The 23,017-nt window shown below is 41.9% G+C and overlaps 8 protein-coding genes across 8 annotated transcripts; 3 read left to right on the top strand and 5 right to left on the bottom strand.

The window, feature by feature from the left end:
• Positions 1–129: 129 nt before the first annotated feature.
• Positions 130–741, bottom strand: I206_107519 (uncharacterized protein; the record flags this gene model as incomplete). The annotated part of the gene is made up of 1 exon (XM_019157560.1): positions 130–741. One exon carries the CDS (start codon positions 739–741, stop codon positions 130–132), a length of 612 nt encoding a protein of 203 aa, XP_019009200.1.
• A 685-nt stretch (positions 742–1,426) lies between these two features.
• I206_107518 (uncharacterized protein) lies at positions 1,427–3,231 on the bottom strand (the record flags this gene model as incomplete). The annotated part of the gene is made up of 10 exons (XM_019157559.1): positions 1,427–1,507; positions 1,566–1,642; positions 1,724–1,812; positions 1,868–1,937; positions 1,988–2,088; positions 2,156–2,270; positions 2,328–2,436; positions 2,491–2,562; positions 2,620–2,762; positions 2,823–3,231. The coding sequence occupies 10 exons, from the start codon at positions 3,229–3,231 to the stop codon at positions 1,427–1,429; spliced, it is 1,266 nt and encodes a 421-aa protein (XP_019009199.1).
• Positions 3,232–4,767: 1,536 nt separating this feature from the next.
• On the top strand, positions 4,768–8,817 carry I206_107517 (uncharacterized protein; the record flags this gene model as incomplete). Its single annotated transcript, XM_019157558.1, has 6 exons — positions 4,768–4,993; positions 5,043–7,112; positions 7,186–7,465; positions 7,534–7,601; positions 7,663–8,113; positions 8,184–8,817. 6 exons carry the CDS (start codon positions 4,768–4,770, stop codon positions 8,815–8,817), a joined length of 3,729 nt encoding a protein of 1,242 aa, XP_019009198.1.
• A 305-nt stretch (positions 8,818–9,122) lies between these two features.
• On the bottom strand, positions 9,123–12,823 carry I206_107516 (uncharacterized protein; the record flags this gene model as incomplete). Its single annotated transcript, XM_070203537.1, has 15 exons — positions 9,123–9,838; positions 9,911–9,977; positions 10,044–10,169; positions 10,245–10,450; positions 10,526–10,613; positions 10,680–10,747; positions 10,813–10,855; positions 10,918–10,977; positions 11,036–11,183; positions 11,253–11,498; positions 11,553–11,651; positions 11,715–11,830; positions 11,892–12,350; positions 12,404–12,743; positions 12,804–12,823. The coding sequence occupies 15 exons, from the start codon at positions 12,821–12,823 to the stop codon at positions 9,123–9,125; spliced, it is 2,802 nt and encodes a 933-aa protein (XP_070059638.1).
• Positions 12,824–13,378: 555 nt separating this feature from the next.
• I206_107515 (uncharacterized protein) lies at positions 13,379–16,202 on the top strand (the record flags this gene model as incomplete). The annotated part of the gene is made up of 3 exons (XM_019157556.1): positions 13,379–14,046; positions 14,100–14,902; positions 14,968–16,202. The coding sequence occupies 3 exons, from the start codon at positions 13,379–13,381 to the stop codon at positions 16,200–16,202; spliced, it is 2,706 nt and encodes a 901-aa protein (XP_019009196.1).
• A 609-nt stretch (positions 16,203–16,811) lies between these two features.
• Positions 16,812–19,363, bottom strand: I206_107514 (uncharacterized protein; the record flags this gene model as incomplete). Its single annotated transcript, XM_019157555.1, has 4 exons — positions 16,812–18,477; positions 18,571–18,904; positions 18,982–19,003; positions 19,103–19,363. 4 exons carry the CDS (start codon positions 19,361–19,363, stop codon positions 16,812–16,814), a joined length of 2,283 nt encoding a protein of 760 aa, XP_019009195.1.
• Positions 19,364–20,017: 654 nt separating this feature from the next.
• I206_107513 (40S ribosomal protein eS25) lies at positions 20,018–20,657 on the top strand (the record flags this gene model as incomplete). The annotated part of the gene is made up of 3 exons (XM_019157554.1): positions 20,018–20,082; positions 20,336–20,410; positions 20,468–20,657. 3 exons carry the CDS (start codon positions 20,018–20,020, stop codon positions 20,655–20,657), a joined length of 330 nt encoding a protein of 109 aa, XP_019009194.1.
• A 383-nt stretch (positions 20,658–21,040) lies between these two features.
• On the bottom strand, positions 21,041–22,644 carry I206_107512 (uncharacterized protein; the record flags this gene model as incomplete). The annotated part of the gene is made up of 8 exons (XM_019157553.1): positions 21,041–21,213; positions 21,298–21,421; positions 21,518–21,603; positions 21,670–21,858; positions 21,938–22,000; positions 22,069–22,209; positions 22,302–22,443; positions 22,522–22,644. 8 exons carry the CDS (start codon positions 22,642–22,644, stop codon positions 21,041–21,043), a joined length of 1,041 nt encoding a protein of 346 aa, XP_019009193.1.
• Positions 22,645–23,017: the final 373 nt, after the last annotated feature.

Below are 23,017 nucleotides of genomic sequence, written 5' to 3'. Positions count from 1 at the left end.
TGGTAATGAGAATGCATCAGGATATGTCATTACGAACTTTGATTACTTTTAAAGGTTTCATCCTTATTTTGATTCCAACAGGTTGATACCCGCTAGATAGAGATTATTTTCTTACTGGTGGAAGTATTATTATTGAGCACCTGTTACTAACCATTTTTTCTGAATACCCATAGAATCTTCTTGTAAAATTCCATGATCTAATTGACCTTTTTCTAATTCTTCATTTACACCTAATTCTTTTTCTCTTTTTTGAATAACGGCATTATTATTAATTGGACTAGATAAAGAATTTTCATTGTTTATTGGACTCATTTCTAAATTTAATAAAATTGATTGATGATTTGAACTTGAAGATTTAAAAAAAGGTGTAGGAGGTCTGAATCTTTTTATTACATTTGAATTCGAAAGTGTATTTTCGTTTTGTTTCAAATCATCCATTGAAGATAAAGAAAATGAAACTGATTTTTTCTTATGTTTACCTTTTACTCCTCCTGCACCAGGTAAAGGTGGTTTAATTGGTAAATTACCTAAAGAAGATGGTGTAATTGTTATACTTGGTACACTCAAATAACCAGGTGAAGGTAAAGGTGAATCAGGTAAATTGGATTCTTGATTTGGAGGATGTATTTCATTTTGTTGTTCAGTTGTAGAAGAAGAAGTAGGAAGAATTGGTTGATTGTAAATGATTAAAAGGGTAAGAAGAAAAAAAGCGATATCAACTGATGATGAGAGAAAGTCCATTTTAGTCAGATGCCGTATGCGAAGTTATTTCGTTATTTGTTAGGTGATATTTTGCAAGGTTGTTTAATGTGATATCTGATATGGTATTTAGTTCTGCTTAGTCAGTGATCAGATGCTGGATTTTATTTCGAGGAGTTGCTATTTATTCTGAGTATTTAGGTGCAAGGAATTATTTTTGGGTTTTTCCGAATTGGAACTGTGTAAGAAATGAGGGGATAGAAAAGGCTCCAGTCAATAGCTATATAGTAGTTAGGTATGCATTATGCGATCAGTTGATCAAAGATGAGGTTATATCATATTCCAAAGGATAATCGGTGGTAAGGGGTAAGAGGATGATAAAGTCAAAGGATGTCATATGTTCCACGTAACTGAGTGTAGGATATGAGTGTGTCGGAACAAATGTCAGTCGCGTCGGAGCTATGCGCGAAACGCCCTCAATTCACGATGGAAGGACAGTCTTGAATCAAATTTATGAAGCCTTTCCATGACCGTTTCTGCGTATGACGAAACTCTAAAGGTTCTCAAGTATGTTTCCATTTGTTTGGGCCGACACAATTTGTTTCGGCCGTGTTTACCAGGTTACAGCGTCATTTCTAGGCGTAAGCCATTTGTAACTCGTTTGAGCCGTCATCTCCGTTGTGGTAATCTGTATGTTGGGGTATTACCTCTTTATGCATATATATCATCAGCGCCTCTTGGCACCATCCAGTATTCTCCATAGATCAGCTACCACTTGTCTGTCTGTATGCCTCTTACTCCTATCAATCTAAGGTAGCAAACGAATATCAACTACTACCATCTCAGACTCGATATAATTGACTCACTCTCATCTCTGTCACGTTCCAATCCTTGACTGTAGGGTTCGTAGATTCATTGCTCCACTGGAAATAGACACCCTTGACTGCGATTCGTTGACGCAGTCAGTCTATTGATCAAAACGAGCGGCTCATAGAGAGGCAATAGCAGGACAGAGCTAACTTACCATTCCGGAAGAGCATTCTGGGATCCTGCCATTTATACGGCTTGAATTGCCACGCTTGACCTGTTGTTACAACGCATATCACTCGATCCCTACAGAATTTATCATGAGCTACGATAGGAAGAGCCTCAACATCTTTCAGCTCACCAGGCATCTTGTCCAAATTTTTGCAGTGCATCTACACCATCTACCACGTAATATTTGCTCGTGACATCCCCTATCACCGTTGTCAGTTCTTATTGTAACCAAAAGATCGATCATATTTACCATGAGGCCCGCTTCTTTTCCTTAGTATAGCTACCACGTCCTCTGCTCGCATATTCCCTTGAGCAGCCTCATTCTGCCTTGCCACATCTGAAGGTTCGAATCTGTTTCGTGAAGGAGATTAGCTATCAAAAATTGCTTGTGAGAATCCATGAGCAAGATGAAGCTCACACTCCCTGTTCCAAGAATTTCTTGACGTTCCACATTGTCAGTAAAGATGTAGGCGATGAGGAGATGATGATGATAGGGTGTGTCGACTTGGCTTTCTTCGCTCCCACTGGTGGTCCTGAAATAAATTCGTGAAATTAGTAATATCTTGATGCTCTTTGCGACATGGCCTTACCAGCTTGTTGTTGTGCTTGCGCAGCAGCTTTACTAGCTCCCTTATCGAACGAGCCCCTCAGTGCTCTGATTTTCTCCACCATCGTCGTTTTCAAGAAAGATTCGAAATTCTGAGGAACAGCATATTAGCTGACGTTATGAAGTTGAGAATGCATTATACCCACGTTCACCTTCCCACCTCCAGACGAACGCAACACAGAATTCCTATCTCGTAACTCGACTTCCTCTGCTCTCAACTATGATTGTTTCACATGTATCAGCCTCATTCGAAGGATTAGACACGGATAACTGACTTTTTTGCAGAATTCCCGGTCTGCTATATCCACTTCATACTTCCTCTTCGTTGGTGCGGCGGGTTTAGAGGGTCCAGCTTCTGACGATTGTAGAGCCGAGGGAAGGGCTTCTGCCGTAGCTGATGCTGCTGTCGCTGATGTACCTATTGGAATGCATCAAATCAATATTCCCATGGATGCGCTGGCGTTCTGGAGATGCTTACTAGCTTCCACTTGTTCACCTTTCTTCAGGACTCTTCCAGTGGCTTCACTTTCGCCTGTAAGGAACTCCACTACACCTCTTCTATCCGTTATAGCTACATATCCTACGCCACCCGCTTGACCATTCATGAGATAATCCCTAACACCACTTTCCCTCTCGTTCCATGCTAACCATAATTGACCTATATTGTAGAATTCATCTCTTGTACCTGCTTTGGAAGTATACCTAGTGGGGGTATCCTTGGCTATACTCGTTGGTGAATCAGTGAGAGGCGGGACAGGTGGGAATGAGATGAACGAAGCTTCGCCTAGGGATGAAGCTGGAGAAGAAGAGGACGTCAGAAGTGTTGGTAAGATTAAGGATACAATAGATTGCCGAAGCAGCTGCAATGGATCTGGTGAGGTTGCCATTTTTCATGCAGGAATTGTTTTAGCTATGTGAATGGAGCTGAACTGGATTGCAGTAAAAGTTCGTGGATAGGCGTGATGCAACTCGGATGCTCAGTCAATGAGAAATAAGTAGTAGTGAATGGTTTAAGTGCTCAATAATATTAGCGCGACAGATGAAATAGCGAAAGATGAGCGGAATCAATTCGATCATCTTGAATTAACCTCGTGGCGATCACCCAAGTGGGATTTAGAACGAGCAAAGCCAAAGATACACTGATACATGGAACATCATACTTGTTGAAGAAGCTTGACTGCCTGAGCTATTGGATGATCCGCTGTACTTTATTATTGAGGCTTACTGCCTGAATTCTTTGACTATCTCCTATCTACATCGCACAAATCCTACAGAAGCTGATTGCGAATATGTCCCAGCTGAACGTTCCAAACCTCAGAGATCGTCGCACGTACTTCAACACAGCTGCTTGAAGAGGGTAAAGTCGCCGCGATATAAGTGATAGATCCAAGTCTGAAGTTGAACTACGATTCTCCCTCGACAAGTTGGCGGAGCGGTTCAATCTGTGCACGAGAGCTGCGAAAGCCCATACATTCACTAGTATTCATTACGGTCCGTCAGTACGAAACTTTACGATAAGCTGTTTGTTTGGATATCAAGCTTGGTGCTGGACTGAACTCTCCATACCAAGTCACAATGGGTAGAGTCTACGTCTATAGTCAGGCAATTCTCTTCAAAGATGGTTTAGTAACGCTATGAGATGTCGCTGCGGTGCGTAAAACCACATGGGCTAAAGGCTTGATATGCATATGGTTTGTCTGCTTGAGAATTGCCTGATCAAGGCCGTCTTGCTCCGATAAGTCTTTTTGTACTTGATTTGAATGCATGATAGAGGCGCTATTGCCGATTTCACTTTATGCGCTGAATCACGTAAAAATAACTATCTTTTTGCCCTGAATCCGCAAACAAGCTAATAAGGAGCGGAGATTGGATAAAAGCAAATCTGCACCATGCCATGCATACTACTAGTAGAGTACTGATAATATATGTACCACTCTTCTGCGGTGACAAATATTTGCTCCTTGCTATCTGCTATCTGAAGGTTATTTATAATCGCCTGTCGACCTTTCTGCTTCCTCAAGTATCCTCAGTACCATTAAGTGTAACTACCAGTGGGCATCAAATTGAGTGAATTGTCATTCAGATATTGATTAGAAGGAATTTGACCGTGTTTAAGGGTAAAGGGATAAAGAGGAATGCGAGTATTTTATGATAATAATATTATTATAACCTCGCTTAGTTTTAACAATAACGCTTGACGAAATATATATCTACTTCAACAACCGAGTCTAGAATTTAACTCACGATAAGTCGAGACAAACACTAAGTTCCGCCCGACATCATCTCGCAAGGGTTGTATCAAAAAAGCCAAGCATCAAGTATCAATTTTCATACATATCATCTACTTTGGTACTATAACTATTTTCATCATTCCTTATCTCGATCAGAATAGTCGATTCGACTATCGATAATCAATTCCCACCATGCCCAAGAATAATGGACCACTTCAGATCCGGCTGACTGAGCCGGTAATTTTCTTGAAAGGTCCATCGACTGGGTTGGATTTCCGTGGTCGACCTCAAGCTGTTAGACAAGATGGTCAACCTGCGATGGTCAGAGGATTATTGACTCTGCGTTTAAGTAAACCTACCAGGATAAGAAGTATAAGTATCAAGCTTGAAGGGAAAGCAAGGACGGAATGGCCTGAAGGTGAGTCACTACAATGCCAACTGTCGGCTCGCTTTTAACGCTCAAATAGGTATTGGATCGAAACGTATGGATACATCGGAGGAGCACATCATCTTATCTGAGCAAACCACTTTCTTCAATGCCGTACATCAAGATTCCTCACGTTCGCGTTCAGCCAGAAGAGCTATGTCTGTTGGACCAGGAGTACGGGTAGGAAATGAGGATGAAGACTTATATGATGATCAAGAATTGAATGGTGTCCCTAGGGATGGAGATGATTTAGATGATTGGCTGGATATAGGTAGACCAAGAGGCGTAGGAACAAGATCAATGATCAGAAGTAACAGTGCTATGCCAGGTACACATGATAGTCATTCTTGGCATAGAGATGGATTCTCAAGAAGATCAAGTTTCGAAATTCCACAACCACAATCCACTCGAACATCTAATCTTGATTTATCCAACTTGAATATTCAAGAAAGGGGACCTTCCCCTGCTTACACGCCTCATGCTTCTCCTCCCCGTCATTCAATTGGTCTTCCGCCCTCGAGACCTTCTTCCCTTCGTCAAAGCAACCCCGCTACATCTTCTCGAGAACCTGCTCTGTCTCCGATCGTTTCAGCTGCACCATCGCAAAATCCATCAGAAAGAGGTGATAGTGCAGAAGCTGAACAACGACGAGCAGCTCATACTCAGGGAACACCATTAGCTACAGAACCGGTACAAGAAGGACATGTTTGGTCGCCATCCCTTCCTCTGAACGGCTCCGCTGTAGAAGAAGAAGAATACGACTTCGCCAATCCTTCGTCCGCCTTACGCCCTATCCTCAATCCCGCAAGAAGCTCTCACAACAGTACCGGTGGAGGAGAGGTCAGGTTTCAAGATCCACCCGAAGACAGGTCATCTGGATCGGCCACAGAAGATACTGAATTCAGAGGGCTAGGCTCTTCGGAGACAACAGGCGCAGAGGCAACACATCGTACCCCTTTAGCGACTGACGACGCTTCTGTACCTCCTCCGTCTGCCGCTCCTTCAAGTGCGAGAGGCACTAGAGCGGCTTCTATCAGGACAATGAACTCGCAAGGATCTGCTTCTTCCGCTTCTTTAGCTTTATCGTCTCACGACACTACTGTTGCCGAAGCTCATCCTACGGGTGTTCAGGCGGTATCAGTAGTCAACACAGCCCACAATACTCCAGTCAACTCTGCCCCACCATCAATTCGCCAACGATCATCTACAGACACACTAGCTAACGCGACACATACGTCAGGCAATGAGTCTTCAAGTCCCAGCGCATCTAGAAGAACAAGTACCATATCAAGGTCGAATCGGCAAGTGTCCGAAACTTCCGTTAACAATCTAGCTAGGCAAGATTCCCAGCCCTCAATTACACGACAAGGTAGAACTACACGAACGGGGAGCGCATCAACTATAGTTGAAAGTCCGGGTGCTATCTCAAGTGCATCACACGTAAATCTCCCTTCAGCCCTGAGAAACGCTTCTCGTGGAACAAGAACTGCAAGCGGAACACCCTCCTTGTCGTCTGCGCCGAGCTTGCAGCATCTACGAAACTCCTCAAGCACACCTAGAGAACCTTCTGAAGATGGTCGTGGTAGGAAAAGCTCGAAGTTCAGCTTAGCAGCTACTTTAAGGGGAATAAGCAGAGATGTCAAAGATAGTTTCCAACATCACGGTAGAGGTTCATCAAAGAGTCGTTCGAGAATGCCTAGTCCTGAAAGAGCGGGAGATAGTGGATTTATCGATAGACCCCCACTTCCCAATCCTTCGTCAAGTAATAATAGCTTACGTACTTCAAGACAAGGTAGTACGAGTGGATTCAACGATAGTACCTCTGGAAGAGCTGGTAGTAGACAACCTCCCTATAGCGGATCGGAAGATTTCCAGCCTCCTTACGGAAGAGGGGGAGCTGGATCCGCATCAACCAACCGAAGGAGTCGGTCAAGAGATAGGACTCCTAGCACGGCAAGGGCACGGAATGACGAAGAGAGGAGTAGGAGCAGAGCCAGAGGCAGACACATGGGTATGAAAGTCTTGACGGATAAATTGGGTCTAGGTGAACATGACGATAATAATCATGGGCACGGAGAGGATGTGCACAATTGGAAAGAATTCCGTAAAGGTGATTTGATCCTTCCCTCCTTATTTCTCAAAAAAAATGTTGTGAAAGGTACTAATGTCCCGAGGTTTAATAGGAACATACAATTATCCAATATCTTTCCCTATCCCCGTTACGGCGCCTCCTACTATTCATGCGGAATTTGGTACAGTCTCTTACAAACTCAAAGCCAGTGTCATACGTGTCGGAGCTTTAACGCCCAACTTGACGGAAGATATGGAGATTACTATGATTGCTCAGCCACAAGAGGACGATATGGAAGAAACGGAGAATGTCATCGTAGAACGACAATGGGAGGAGCAAATGAGATATCAAATTACGTTGGGCGGAAAGGCTTTCCCTATCGCGGGCACTGTGTAAGTGCACGCCTCGGCCGCTTTCTTGACCTATGAAGAAGGGTACTGACAGCGTGTGACTATGGTAGACCGATAAGTATAAGGTTGATGCCTTTGCTAAAATGTAAAATACATCGATTGACAGTTGCCCTGGAAGGTGAGTTTGTCTTTCCGGGGTTTTTCTATTGTCCTCTGGCGGCAGCTAATGTATTGGATAGAGAAAACCGATTACTATGCTCAAGAACGTAAAGTAGCTCGGCATGAAACTCCCAAAAGATTCGTTTTGCTATTCATCAAGCAGCCAGATCACAAAGAACGAATTGAGCCTCTATTGCCTATCATTTCGGATGATCCGAATGCGGCAGAACAATCACCTGTTGCAGAAATGGCTCGTCAAGCCGTCATTAATAATCCGAATCCAGATGTATTTGATCTGGAACGTGATCCAAACGATTCAATGTACGCTCAACTTATGGAACCCACCGGACCATGGCATCTTGAAAAGGAATTACATGTTCCTGATTGCACCTCGAAAATCAAATTTACTACCAAACACGATCAAACTAATATCACTGTTGGACATTGGTTGAAAGTTACCATTCGAGTTGAAAGAGGGGATGATGAAGCGCTTGACTCGAAAGGCAGAAGGAAACAATTCGATATTATCATGTGAGCACTGTTTTTTCTCAAGTAAATATTTTGGAGTAGATATTGATTAAATTTTTTTGGCGTGAATTAGTGAAACTCCTATTAAGATATTAGATTGTCGAGTTAACTCACAGTGGAATTCACTTCCTACTTATAGTGTGTTTAGTAGAGGAATTATGTCTACACCAGGTGTATGTTCTGTACATGGTACGAAAAATTCTGGTAATATATCAAATTCTACTAGAGAAACCAATAATCTCATTTCAACTTCTTCTTCTACCCATCAAAATAATCAAATTAATGAAAATTCAAATAATATAAATAGAAGAAATGAACAACAAGGAGGAAATGTTATTGAAAATGGAGAAGATAGTTTATTAGAAAGAAATATTGTTTATGATAGATTAATGTCAGGACAACAAACTGAAACTGGTGAAGTACCTCCTTCTTATGGTGAAGCAATTCAAAATTCAACTACTACTACTTCTTCTTCTTCTGAATTTTTAAGAGGAAGAACCAGATTTAATAATAATCATAATCAAAATGAAAATGATTATCAAGGAATTTTAACATCAGGAATAGAATCAAGATCAAGACCAGGATCTCAACCTCAATCAAGAAGTGTAAGTAGAGTAAGAGAGTTAGAAGATAATTCTTCTTCAGGTCAAATTACTTTTAGTACAAGAGGAAGTTCAGGTTCAAGAAGTAGATCTAGAGTTAGATAATTTGCAAATCACTGAAAATAAATGGGAAATTCATCGTTGTTAGAAATCATTGATTGAAGGGTTTGTTTCGGATGTTTACCTTATTACATATATGCTTTGAGTTCATAAATAGATGTTGAGGACAAATGAGAAGAACTGTTGTTTCTTGCCCAACGATCGGTATCTTTCAATGCTGTTATACATGTACCATGCAATCACAAATATAATACTTTTTTAAATCGGATTCGACCGCAATGGTATATAGTGAATTAAGTGGAACAGCAAGTATATTTAAGATGAGCAATAATTAAGAGTACAATTTGAAATTACGATTTCAAGCCTATTCTTCTGGAGATCAATTTCAATCTTGATCTTAATGAAAGTGGCTTTATAATTTGATTCTTCTTTACTTTTTCCTTGGCAATTTCATTCAATTTCAATCTTTTACTGAATACTTGATTTGGTGTACTTTGATTACGTATATCAATATTTGTCCAATCTATAGATGATATTAAACGTTTTACAGGTGAGATATGTGGTGCTATTATGCGGTGTGGTGATTTACGAGGAGTGATAGGTAATGGAGGACCGAGAATTATAGTATTATTAGGTGTAATCGGACGAGGTATATTTGGTATTTCAGGAATGAGAGCTTCTTCTGCATTCCTAGTACAAATTTCAGGTGATTTGGAAGTAGGATGTATTGGTTGTCGACTTGTTTCAATTCCGTTCGTCATAATATCATTCAGTTTTCTCCCTGCCTGATTAACGAATTCGTTTGATGCAGTTTGATGTGAAATGAAAGGAGAAGGAGAAGTATCTCTTAATAAAGCGATATTTGGTTCAGATTTGACTCTTTTAGGTGATTTAGGTGAAGTTGGAGATACTAATTGTGGAATATCGATCAGATTAATTGTTGAATGTGATCTCCACATTGCTCGAATTGAATCTTCTCCTGAAGGTGGTGAATAAGTTGAATTCGTAGGAATATTGTAACCAAGTGATTGATGAGCTGTCTTGATCAAATCTTGCGCAGACAAAGCTGTAAAATCAAAATTTGTGAGTTACGGTAAAATTTTCTCAACACATAAAGTATATGCTTGAGAGATCTCACCATCTACCCATTGTCTTTCTGAAGGCTCGTATATCTTTTGAAGACGAGGCCACCGAATCTCATAATACTGCATAAGGGATTCGGGTGGTCAGCATTCATAGTAACGATTCTCTTTTCAACGAGATTTACTCACGTTTGACCCAGGTAGTTTTTGAAATCCTGCACCCATGACTTCCGCGCACAATGGCCGTTCAAACAGCACAGAAGGAGGTGTCATCCCTTTTTGCAGACTGTATGTCCATGATAATCCAATTAATCGCTATCAAATGATTCATCAGCTAACGTGGTCTGTTCAATGCAGAAAGATTTTGAGCTGCAGGCGGTTTAGACATACCCGCTTGAATGGATCATCTTTATCAAAAGGCTTATTTCCCCACTTTCCGTATCTCAGACACTCATTATAATTGTCCAACTGCGTTCGATCCGGCCCATACGAAACTTTGAATAGGATTTCAAAGTTGGGTAATTCCTTGCGAAACGTTGTTCGATGAGGATTGGTCAGGACTCCCAAATAGAATGTTGTGAATACCGATGTGTCGACTAAACAAGGTTTGCGGCTATTAGCTTAGACCAGGTGAAACAAAGATATAATTGATAATAGCAAATATCGCTCACCTCTTAGATCCCTAGCGCGGTCGATATCCCATCCGGCACCTAGCAAGACTAGATCTATACAATCTCCTAAATTTGGTATATAGTCTTTCTGCTCAAAACCACTTGATCAGCAGCTAATTTCAACCAAGAACGGTGAGGACGCGATCGTACTCACCTTTAGTTTCACCCACTGCCAACGCATATTGGTATACGTCGATCCGGATGCCTTCAGAACCAGTCCTTCTGCAGATCACAGACTTTCAGCGTAGCTCATGTGGAGTCCGACGAATGAATGATAGATCACTTACCTTCGCGACGTTGACAACTGCGCCGAAAGGCTTCTTCCAATGACTTGATCTCATACCCTTAGCATCTCTCTTCCTGACTCGGATCACTAAAAGCACAGCACTTACCTGTAGCGCCGATTGTCTATTCACATCTAGCGATATACGGGTCCGTTCCGCCAGATGTGACTAGAACGGAAGGAAATCAATCATCGGACATTGCCCGATGCAGAAGGAGGCAGCTTACGAAACCTTGTATCGGCTGCACAATTTGCTCCAATATGATCCTCCTGTCTTCGTATCGCCTGTGTATCAGACTCTGCCCATTCAAGTACAGCACATCGAAGAAGATCAAGCACAAATGTTTAGCTGAATGTTTTGAAAATGCCGCATCACTAAGATTTTCTATCTATCAGCATTTGAACCGACACACAACCGGTTCAGCGCAATGTTTGTTGACTTACAAGTGATTGATAAGAGCAGGTTCAGTCGTCACACCTGCGTGACCAAGCCACCAAAATTCTTCAATACCTGGTGCTCGCCCGCCTTCTCTTGATGACTCATTGTAGGGGCAAACTTCCGCTTCTAATATTATAGATGAAATACCCTTTCTGTTATGTTGCATGGGCAGGTCCGTCAACCTTTGCTTCAGCGTATGATGTATTGGCAAGTAGCTTGGTACGGGCAAGCTCAATGAAGCAAGAATGATCCTGTAATGACTGTCAGCTGTTTATTTCGTGCATTGAAAGTAAGAACCGCCTCACGAATGTGTATTCAGCCTGTCTTCCGTACTATCTCTGGTGGATTTACTATATATCTTGATGCTGGATTCTCCGTTTGAACAAGTAACGTGAATTTGTAGTCTGGGGCAGATTGTCACTTAAGACATACACTTGTCATAGCGTACTAAGGAATTGTAGACATACCGATATCCGTCATATTTTGTTTCTGCCCAAATCTCCTCAGCAGGCGGACCATATCTTGGATCAGTAAATTCGCTCAATGCGTCCGAAATAGAACGACCTTTTCTGCATTTCGGTATCTTTATAAGAGGTCGATAGTGTTAGCTATCTCTACGTGAAATTATCGGGGTCGGAACCTACCTTCACGTTGGTGCCTAACTTTGGGCCAGTCATGACTATACCTTCTAAATTGGTTTTATCCAGGTTTTCGATCATATCCGCGCATACGTCAATGTTGCCTGTTCCGCCAGTATAGAAATCCCACATTCTCTTGTCCCAACAGATCATCGCATCTCGAAGTGTTAATTGCTCAGGTCCAGTATTGGATTTCAAACGTAGCATTGTAGTCGGATTCCGGATTGGTAATTTCGGTAAAGGGTTGAGCAGAGGCCTTAAATCCCGTAAAATTATTTGTGTCAATACGCATAACCCATAAGGTGATAAATTGGATTCTCGATAAAGAGTCAATAGGATTTCTTGGGGTGCTCGGACCGTCGAGGGATTCTGAGATAGTTGAGAAAAGGAAGATGAAGTGGCCAGTTCGTCTAGTAGTAAATCGAGTTCTCGAATAGTCATTGTCGACTTCTTGCTCGAAGTTGACTGCAAAATCCGTCATCAGCCTGACGCTGGTGACGATTTTGATGACTGCTCACTCTGTCCCGGATCGCCAACTCAATCTCTTTACCTAGACATCCCGTTCCTCGATCGTTGTTGTCCCAAGTAACGCAATCCCATTTACTCAAACCTTCAACGCCCATTATTCTCCCCAATTCCAACGCCAGCTTAGCCTCTTTTAAGCCGTATCTCCTTCTTGAGCCCTCATGGGGATACAAAAGTCGAAAGAGGTGTTTACCCGTTCCGGGAGGAAATGGCTTGGCTAAGTGATTAAGCCATGATTGAAATATCTTTATCGGTGATAAAGCCTTGGACGTCTTAGACGGGGTTTGAGTGGACTTTGGAGGGTTCCCAAGATGAAATACGAGCTTAGCGAAGCTAAAGACCGGATGATACTTTTAAGCTTATTGAGAGATTCACAGACGATAGGTCACTTACCTCTCAAAAGGGATATCCATGGCTAACAGAGTACAGACATGGTACTGGACAAGTCACTGGTTGCACCCCTATATGAAGGAGAGCATTCATTGACATTGACAAGCAACTTCGATTGAATGAATATCTGAAGTACAGAAGGCGGTTACAGACAAAGGAAGATTGTGGTTGACGTGAGTACTTTGCGTCATGACATTTTTCATTTGTTTTCAGAACATTAACTTTTGAAACGCCTCGTTGAGCTTGGAACGCGTCTCATCAAGTTCTAGATCAGGTGATCGGACTATCGGACTATTCCCAAATATTCCGAAAGGAAGGATACTTGTTACTTGGTGATAATTTATTTCCGGTACTCACTTATTCAGTTATGATTGTGTAATCTCAGATCAAGTGGATTCGCGCTTCGCTCCCATTTTCCTTGTTACCGTCGGAACTTCACCTTTGTTTACCCATTGACTAGCTAATCCTCTTAACTGCATTCAGTCTGATTAAGCACAACAGCCTTCGAAATAAACGATTGATTCGCAGTGCGATTCAATTCAAGCTTATCCAGCCTACCGCAAATATCAACAGCACCAATGGAGGCTCGAGCCAAGCGAACTCACGCTAGAAGATCATGCGATGTCTGTAAAGTCCGTAAGACAAGATGCGAATTACCTGATCTCGACGTGCCTTCTGGTCCCACTCCACTTCCGACAGACAAAGCATGTCATCGATGTAGAGTTTTAGCATTACCATGTATAGTGGATGATAGCGGCAAGAAGTCAAGAAAGAGAGCTAGAGATGGCATAAAAGAGGATAGTCTAGCCGGTGAAGGTGTCGTTGGAAATAAGATTGAAGACACGCAAAAACGGAAAACATCCAAACCTAAGCGATCAGGATCGTCTTCTACACCAAGCTCTCAGAAGGGTTTGACCAGACGACAAAGTGAATTGAATCACTCTTTGGATGTATTACATGGCATCTCTCCATTAGCTCTACAACCTCCTCATACACATCAACATCAGCCTGCCTCTCTCGATGAAGCTTCCAGAATTCAACCTGAATTGCCTCCTTTTGACCAGAACGAAGCCTTTGACCAATCAAGAAGCGTGAAATTACACGGTCGACCTGCAGAATTAGCTTGCGCCATGCTGAAAGTCGCCTATGGAAAAATGGATGTTAAAAGGAAGTCTCATATAGATGATGACGAGGTCGACCTGAACGATCTGGTAGATGAGAAACTTAAGTCGCGTTTGCAGCCTGGGTAAGTCCAGACATATCTCAGTGTATGTTCTTTCATACCTAACAAAGCTGCAGTTTCCAACAACTAAAGACATATCATCCTCACCTCGAAACTCTCGACGATCTCTACAAGAGATACGCAGCAGCCCCTGACGCTCCGACCAAACTGCTCCTCTCTCTCGTGATCTATTTGACAACACTCTCTTTACCGGCCGATGAACCAATCCATCAGATCCGAGTATTGCTCACATCCTACATATCCCATTTGCGTGACCGGGCTCTTCTGCATCAGACACGGTCTTTCATCTGCCTGCAAGCTTTCGAGTTACTTGCCGTCCATGCCCCATTGGGTGTCCTACCGCTTGAACCTACGAGCTTGAAAGACCTAGGCGTAGCTAGAGGAATCAGTGTGGCCTCCAGGCATCTGATGGGAATATTGGAATTTGACAAATTGATCGATCAAGTGATGTCAGGACCTGGATTTGTTTTCGCCTTTCAATGCGCAGATTTCTGGTTATGGGCTTCCTTGATTGCGGACCAAACTGCGCTCGCGTTCGAAGACTTGAAACCCACTAGACCATCTGACCTGAGCCAAGCGAAAAGTATAACCGATGACTTTCTCAATTACAACGATCGTTCGAGATTATGGTTAGATGGCATCAACAATGGCGATATAGCTATTTTAGTGGGACGGCTGTCGATATGCGATAGATTAGCCAGATCGGAGGCAGTCCTCGATACTATGAGCAGACTAAGGAGCTCTCTGGACATGAGTGTAGGGAACACGACGTTTGATCCTGTGAACGAAATCTTGAATGAATTCGAAAATTTTGAGAGAGGGATGGAGGTGATTGATGCTCGTCACGATGCAGTTATGGGTGAGCTCACGCCATAAATCTGATGTCCAGCTAAATGAGACGATTTGCTGATTCCTAGCTCATAGGCGTTCTGTCGGGACACTCACGGGGTGTTGAGTCCGGCTGGCTGTCATATCGATCAATACGCCGACGTTATGAAACCAGCAAAGTATACGTGACGGGTCTACGAATGCTCATAGCCACACACTACTTATCCGGATCAATCCATTCGTATCCCGATGTTCCCCCATTCTTGACACCTGAACAAGGGGCAGATTATGCCGTTTCACGAGCATACCAACCCATGGACATCGTTCGGTTCATCACAGACACAACAAACCCTAAACCCGCTGTAGAGGCTGTATGGAACTGGGGACGAAAACGAGGGATCAATACCGAAGCTTGTCTAGTGGCTTGTGCGGAATTAGGACAACATCTAGTGAACACACTTGAGACTGGTTCCTATGCTGCAATCATACCTCTTCACGATGTCATCGTTATTGCGAATGAAGCAGCAAAGGTTTTGATAGAAATGGAAGCTGGAACTATCCAAATACTACGCTCATCAAACATGATCGATAAAGCTTTTAGACCTAGATCTTGGCTTATCGTTATGAATCAAGTCTCGCAGACCTTTCGAAGTATAGGAGCGTTAGCTCCGAATGATGATTTAGGTGGCGATACAATTGCAAATGGATGTAGCAATCTGATTGGATCTATGGTTAGATCAGCTGAAGAATGGACGAAATCGTTGGAGAAGGAGATTCCCCGTGAGGCCGTAACCAGCGATGATATCAAACACAATTCACAAGATGACACGAATATACCTTCTTACGGTGGAAATGTCGATGACGCAAATAATCATGATGGGAACGCTGTGATATACGCACAACAACAACCAGGACAAGAGATTACTCTACATGAATCGCTACGACAAACAACGGGGAGTATACCATCAGGTCATCATCCTCATCAATATATGGATAGTTCAGATCGATGGATGGCTTCTTCTTCTTCTTCTTCTTCCCACCAAGGTCAAGGCCAACAAAACAATCACTTGCATCCACCACAGCAATTACCACCTGCGTCACATGGCGAATATACTCAACAGCATTCGTATGCTACCACTGGACCTTTACCTCCTCCACCTCAATCTGGTCCATATCCAAACACTCAGCTAGATCAACTTCTTTCAGAGATGTTCTGTTATAACTTGCCACCACAACCTGGCAACGGAGGTCAATATCGATCAACGGAACAGGTAATTCAGCAACAACATCAAATACAACCTTCTTGGCCTCAGGATATGAGGTCTCAGTAGTCATTTCTTTCGATTTACAGGACAGCGGTTCATAGTCGCAAAAATCAACGAGATGCATACGTAGACTAAGTAAGACATGCAAAGTTGAGTTTCATATCGCCCTGGAATTACCTTATGTCGCACCGTGATTTCTTCGCTTGCCATCCAAACAAATTGCACGCAAAGAAAGAGTGTCCATGAACATGCAATTTGAGAGAGAGACTTGCATTCATCCTACAGAAAAGAGTAAAACAAGTAATCCATTTTCCATGGAAGATCGCGCGGATTATAGGCAAAGTGAGCAGAGGCGAGACCATGTGCAGATGGAGAAGGGAGATATGTGTTCGGGACCCGAATGCCATTGGTAGCGTGAGCGTAGAGAGAAAGTCTCCTAGGTAAAGGTGCGCATATGACGGGAAATCGAGAAGCCGAGACAGCGAACTTGATGTATCCCTCCCTTCTACGAAACTGCATCATAGGTTCGCCACTTCAAAGCATGAGCCAAAACGCAGGTATTAGAAGGCAGCCTCACACTCCTTGCTTTCTGAATTCTCTCCTTAATCACCTAACGTCATCATTTATGACTGCATGCATCAAAAGTCAAGCGATATCTCAAGAGAAGGAGGATATTTAACTAAAGCTCCATATCTTCATAACTTCATCTTGTCCGCCCGTATTTACTACACCCACGATTTTCTGCTCATCGAATGTCAAATACTTTATTGGTGGTTTATTTTCTCCTTCCCGATGTTGTATGTTCGCGATATCAAGTGGAGGTTGTGGTAAGAACAATGATCTGGCTGCAGAGGAAATCGATTGGGGATGGGGTAAACTCCTTCTAGCGCCAATATCTACACCTTCTACTTGTTCGGAATCTTCATTTGAATGGTCTGTAGGTATTTGTGGTCCAGTTGCACCCTTCCAAATTGATCTTCTTCCACCTTGCTTAACTTCTACATATCCTATAGTCCTTCCCATCTTCTCATCAGCTTCTTCATCGTCCAATTCCCAAATCAAAAGTTTACCATCTCTATTACTTGATACGCATCTACCCGAATTCAATGAAAGGGAAGTTATATCTGAATGATATTTTGAAGTGAGCGTTTGACAATGAATTATAGGTTGATCTGCTATATCTTTGCCTTTTACATTTGATTCCACTTGTAGGAATTCAAAGCTGTTATTGATGGGTTGATCAATTTGTGTATGAGGTAAAGAGTATACTTGAATCTTATTATCCCTTTCTCCAACTAGAATACACCATCTTCCATCTGATCCTATTCCTACAGCTTTCCGCTTGACTCCCGCGATAGGCCTAAGTTTTCTTGGCCAGATCATCTCATCATCTTCGTCATTCCTTCCTACGTGGAAAGATTCTCCTCGATTGACTAGATCATAGCTTGAGGATAAGTCAATCGAGAATTCTTGAACAGCGATTGTCCATGATGAGGGGTAGAGCGGCGTGCAATAGGTCAGAGATATCTTGAAATTCTCAATCTCTTGGATCTCATCTTTTCTAGCTTGATAATCGTCAATTGATCTATTCGAAGGAGTCGGCGGACCAGCGGGGAACAGCGTGAGGATTGCCGGATGAAAAGAGACCTGACTTTTCAACGTCTGCAAGTGACGAGGTTTAGGTATTTTATTATTTTCACAAGATGTTGTAGTAGAAGTTGAGAGCAAGTAAACCGAAAGATTGAAATCCCTAGTACAGCTAATCAAGATCGGTTGGTGTAAACTTGCGAGTACCACTGGATCACCTTGCACCATTTCGTATGTCCTTCGCTTGTTTGAAGGTGGTCTATTGTTTGGCGGATTGATGAACTCTCTTTTCCAGGTTATTCCAATTCCATCACTATTAGGTGATATAAGCAGAATGACGAACCCGCCAGACTGATAGAATATCGCAATCCTCGTTGGAAGCTTATCACCTGTAACTTCATCTTTGAGAGGGAGCACAGATTGGTCGGACACTATACACGTCACGTTGTCTGGTCTTTTGGGGTTCGACCACCCCGGTGGAGGAGGTATCATACCGATAGGTACGTTACTAGCGGAAAGTGAAGAGTGAACTTGCACTAAAGGCGAAAGCGGAGAAGAGATAAAGATGTATGAAGGAGAAAGAGCGATGAATTGTTCTGATACACCTGCATTTCGATGATACGACTGATGCGAACTCAATGAAGGACTCAATTCCAGCGTAGGTAACGCAGAGAAGTGTGTGTCGCTAGTTATTGATGGTGAAGGCGAAGGCGGAAGAGGTATAGTTGTTTGTGAGAGGACATTACCGTTCGACCTGAGAAGAATGACTTTGCATCAGTACACCGCTCATAACCTGAGGGAAAGTCCCAAGGGACAGAGGAAAAGGGAGAGGAACAGAGATGCCTACCAATTCGTACCCAGTCTCAGCATCATTTTCCAATCTACACCATCATTCCTGATACCATGTCCAAATTCGATGTCTGCTTCTTTCTCCGTCTGCTTGCCCTTTTTGGCACCATCTTTGGAAGTAAAGGTTGTTACGGACGTCGGTGTGAGCTGACCTTCTGCGATTGAGGGAGATCGTTTCGGTGAAGGAGGTGGAAATGCCCTTGACGGCAATCTCGCTATTGGCCTTAACGGTTTCGGTGTACGAGGTGAAGCTCCCGTGTCATTTTGTAGAACTTCCGAAGTGGAGGCGTTGTTGTACAACAATCTTGAATAGTGTGGATGAGGATATCGATCTATAATTTCATGCTAATTACCATCCGCGATATTGTATAGGGAAGCATAAAGCATAAAAAGGAGAAACATAGCTTACCAAGATACAGTCTTTTCCAAAGCTAAGATGAAATTATGCACAAGTAAATGTTCAGCCCTGTCACGACGTATCATCGGCTTTGACACCTTGAGTATAGAAGTATTACCGAATTGTAACTCACTTGAGGATCTAAACTCATCTTTCCCCAATACCTGTTTACAGATTGTATATTTGCCAATTCATTAGGCGACAAGAAGGATAAAATCCTCAAGAATATCTCCTGGAATGGAAACAGGTCTGCGATACTTCGTTTGTTTTCGGAAACATCTGTCTTGGTGTCGAGTAGTTGTGACATTAGCTGGCGTTTTGAGCTTGAAGGTCCGGCATTGTTGTTATCCCTCAAGTCTGACTCCGGAGAAGAAGATCGACTTCGCTTCGGCATATCTCCAAGAGTTTCCACAGAAACGGTGACAGACTTATAGATGCCCGCTGCTACAGTCTGCTCTGCTATGCTGCCTGATGATGAAAGAATTGTTGCTTTTCGATACTCAGGTTAGATATGATTAATTAATTGCCACCAGTATCATATATGAATATCGATACGCAATCAATCGACCTCCACCGGACATCTCCTTTGATCCCATATTTAGTCTTTCAGGGTGCATGTATGGCCACGTGTTTGTAACATGTCCGAGAATGCCACTCAAGTCATTGGATTCCCTTTTTATCGAAATACCGCGAAACTCCGTTCAAAAACTCTCACTATGGAATCTTTTTACCCTCTGTTTCCCACCATACACCATAGACCTTCCACTGATTCACTCTCTCACTGGAGATTGCCGCTCACGATTGCATGATTGTGCAATTTAACTCTTCATCAATACTTTCATTGTTAAACCTTTTTTTCTCTTTCTTAGCCAGCAAAAGACATCGTAAGTGACTCGACCTGGAAATTGCTCAATCAAGCTGACCTAGACATTATTCCTATTATTCTATTCACCTCAAATCATCCAACTGCGACCATCATCACATCACTACAATTACACCTCGATCCAAATAACCTATCTATCTTGACCTATATTTCCACCTACTACAGATGCCTCCTCAAGTAAAGTCAAAGGCCCAAAAGGCCGCTGCCGCCATGGCCGGTTCCAAAGCCGGGTAAGTGATGTTCACACGTACTTTGAGGATTTGGTCGTAGGGAAAGGATTGGGAGTTAGATTCGGATGGAAATACAGATAGGTCGAAGTTAGCTGAAGGAGATGGCTGGTATTCTCAAGGCAGATCACCTAGGCAATCTGTTTACCAGCTGTCTGAGAGACTTCGTGTAATCGTATGAATAGTTGCACGGATGGGGATAAAGGAATGAACGAATCATCGAAGTTATATATGCTGACTCCACACCCTCACACAGTAAAAAGAAGAAGTGGTCCAAGGGTAAGGTGAAGGACAAGGCCAACAACGCTGTCGTTTTAGACAAAGCCGTTTAGTGAGTATCTCAAATGAAGATAGAGAAACACTTGACTAACCTCAATTTGAAACTTAGCGACCGAATCATTAAAGAAGTCCCAACCTACAAACTCATCTCCCAATCCGTTCTTATTGACCGAATGAAGATCAACGGTTCTCTTGCCCGACGAGCCATTGCTTTCCTCGAAAAAGAAGGTCACATCAAAAGAGTTGTTCACCACCACGCTCAATTGATCTACACCAGAGCTACTGCCGCCAAAGAGTAAATATAAGTAAAAAATATTGGATTTAAAGGTTAGGTTTTGTAGTTTCCGGTGATGATATTTCTGCTTCGATAAATTGCATTCCTCGGGATAATGCTTGTTGGGATTGCAGACAGCATAAAAGGAGTCTATTGTGTCATTGGCAGTTGAGCCATCTGTGTAGTGAATATCACACTGGTCGGAAGGAGGTGAAGGAGGTGAACTAAATTTGATCGAGGTTGGCAATTTACAACAGACCTGAATGGTACCGCATCATACCTGCATTTGGACCTTGTAACCACATCGTCTCATACTAGAAACACTCATTGAATCCAATACCGAAATAACCAATGAGGTAATCATCTCATATATTTGGCTCAATTCGCATAAGAATACATGAACATGCCTCATCCCCTTGTCCCTATATCTGAAATCTTACGACTACTTAACCAATTCCAAACTTTTTCACTAACATTATTCATTATATTCCTAATTTCTTCTCCTTCTGAATTGTTTTGTACAGTTATTGGTCTACCTGAATCTCCACCATCACTTATTGAAGGAACGAGTGGTATTTTACCTAATATAACATAATTATGAAGTTCAATATTCATATCTATGTCTAAAGATTTCAAATCCTTGAAAACAAGCATTATCTACTCACCTAAAACTTCTAGACTTAATTGTTCAGCTGCTTTTTCAAAATTTTTCGAACTACCAAATAGTTCATGAGGGGTAGTACATGATGTACATGTGAAATGGGACATGTTCAATAGTAGTCCAATCATCTGTGAAGCAGAGTTAAAATTAGCCATAAGCTTCAAATCTTTCATGTATGTTTGGAGAAGCTTGATATATGAAGCGAGTCAGAAATATTCACTAACAGGTACTGAAACTTTATTAAACATTCCTACACCTTTTCTAGCATCTATAAGAGCTACATCCTGTGGTGTTGACACTATAACTGCGCCTAAATTTCAAACAAATGATTCGTTATTAATTCAATGTAATAAGTAAAATGTTGAAAGAAACTTACCATCCACATCAACCAATTGACCTAAACTTAATTGTACATCACCAGTACCAGGTGGCATATCAATTACTAATACATCTAAATCTTCATTTTGTGAAGATTTCCAATCTACATCAAAAAGTAATTGTTGAACAGCTTTCATAACCATCATTCCTCTCCATACCACAGGTGAATCATTTGCTGGATTTGGCGCTACATATTTCATCTTTAGTATTGATTCTCTTTTGATTATTTCCTCCTTCGAAAAAGAAAAGGCCGGAATAAAGCTTACGTAGTAAATAACCTATTGACATTGTTTTAATTCCATGATTTTGTAATGGTATTAATTTATTCTCTATTTAGGAAAACATAATTGTTAACTTGACCAGCTCATTCCCTCTAAGTCTTATATGAAATTCTTACCTTCACTTAAATTTGGATCACCTGCATTTTCTAAACCCATCAATTTCGGTATACTTGGACCAAAGATATCTAAATCTAATAAACCAATTTTAGGTGATTTCGTTAAAGGAGAATTATGAAGTAATGAAATTGCTAGATTTGCTATTATTGTTTCAAATTACTTTAGTTCATTGTCCACAATATCCTATTCCGATCATTTTTTGAGGTAGTCTTAACTTAAACTTATAACTTACCTGCAACAGTTGATTTACCCACACCTCCTTTTCCACTAGCAACTACGACAATCTGCTTTACACCTTTTATACGTGATTTTCGAGGTGGTGCGCCTCTTCGAGGTATCGTAGGTGCTGGATTAGGGTTTCTTCTAGGTATGCCCTATATTTCCAGAAATAATAGAGTATCAGAATTGCTTGTACTTTACAAAGACAGATGAGAGGATGTGATATCACCCACCAATGGATTCTCATGAGATCTTACATGTCTCGTCGTATGTATAAGCCTATTGCTTGAGCATGATCCTACCTTCTCTGTAGCTGATAGTAAAGGTCGAAGGAGATATATAATGTTTCGTTGCATTCTGTAATCGAATGTTGAGTTTGGGGTCTAACTTTCGCTTGTCTTGACTCAATTCAAGCTCTTCGGCAATCAAATAGAATCAGGTTTGGTTTAAAGGGCGTGCGAGGTCGTTCGATGTGGTACTCTTCTGTGATCCGACGAGTCGCTCGAGAGGTAATGATTTGCTTTGTGAACAATTTCTTGCAACTACTAGTAAAGATCAAAATATCTTGAACATTTCATCCGATCTAACGTAAAAATTCGGTGACCGGTAACTTTAAGCTCCAGGTGAAAGCGAGAATAATTCGGTGACCCACCTTCATGACGTTTTATCTTCAACCCAATTCTCCTTTCTTTCCAAATGCAAAGTAAACTTTAAAAGTCTTTGGTAAAT

Source organism: Kwoniella pini, chromosome 11, assembly GCF_000512605.2.
Source record: "Kwoniella pini CBS 10737 chromosome 11, complete sequence".
Classification (NCBI taxonomy): Eukaryota; Fungi; Basidiomycota; class Tremellomycetes; order Tremellales; family Cryptococcaceae; genus Kwoniella; species Kwoniella pini.
The sequence above is the reverse complement of the archived record's forward strand: the minus strand, read 5'-3'. Positions and strand labels throughout refer to the sequence as shown.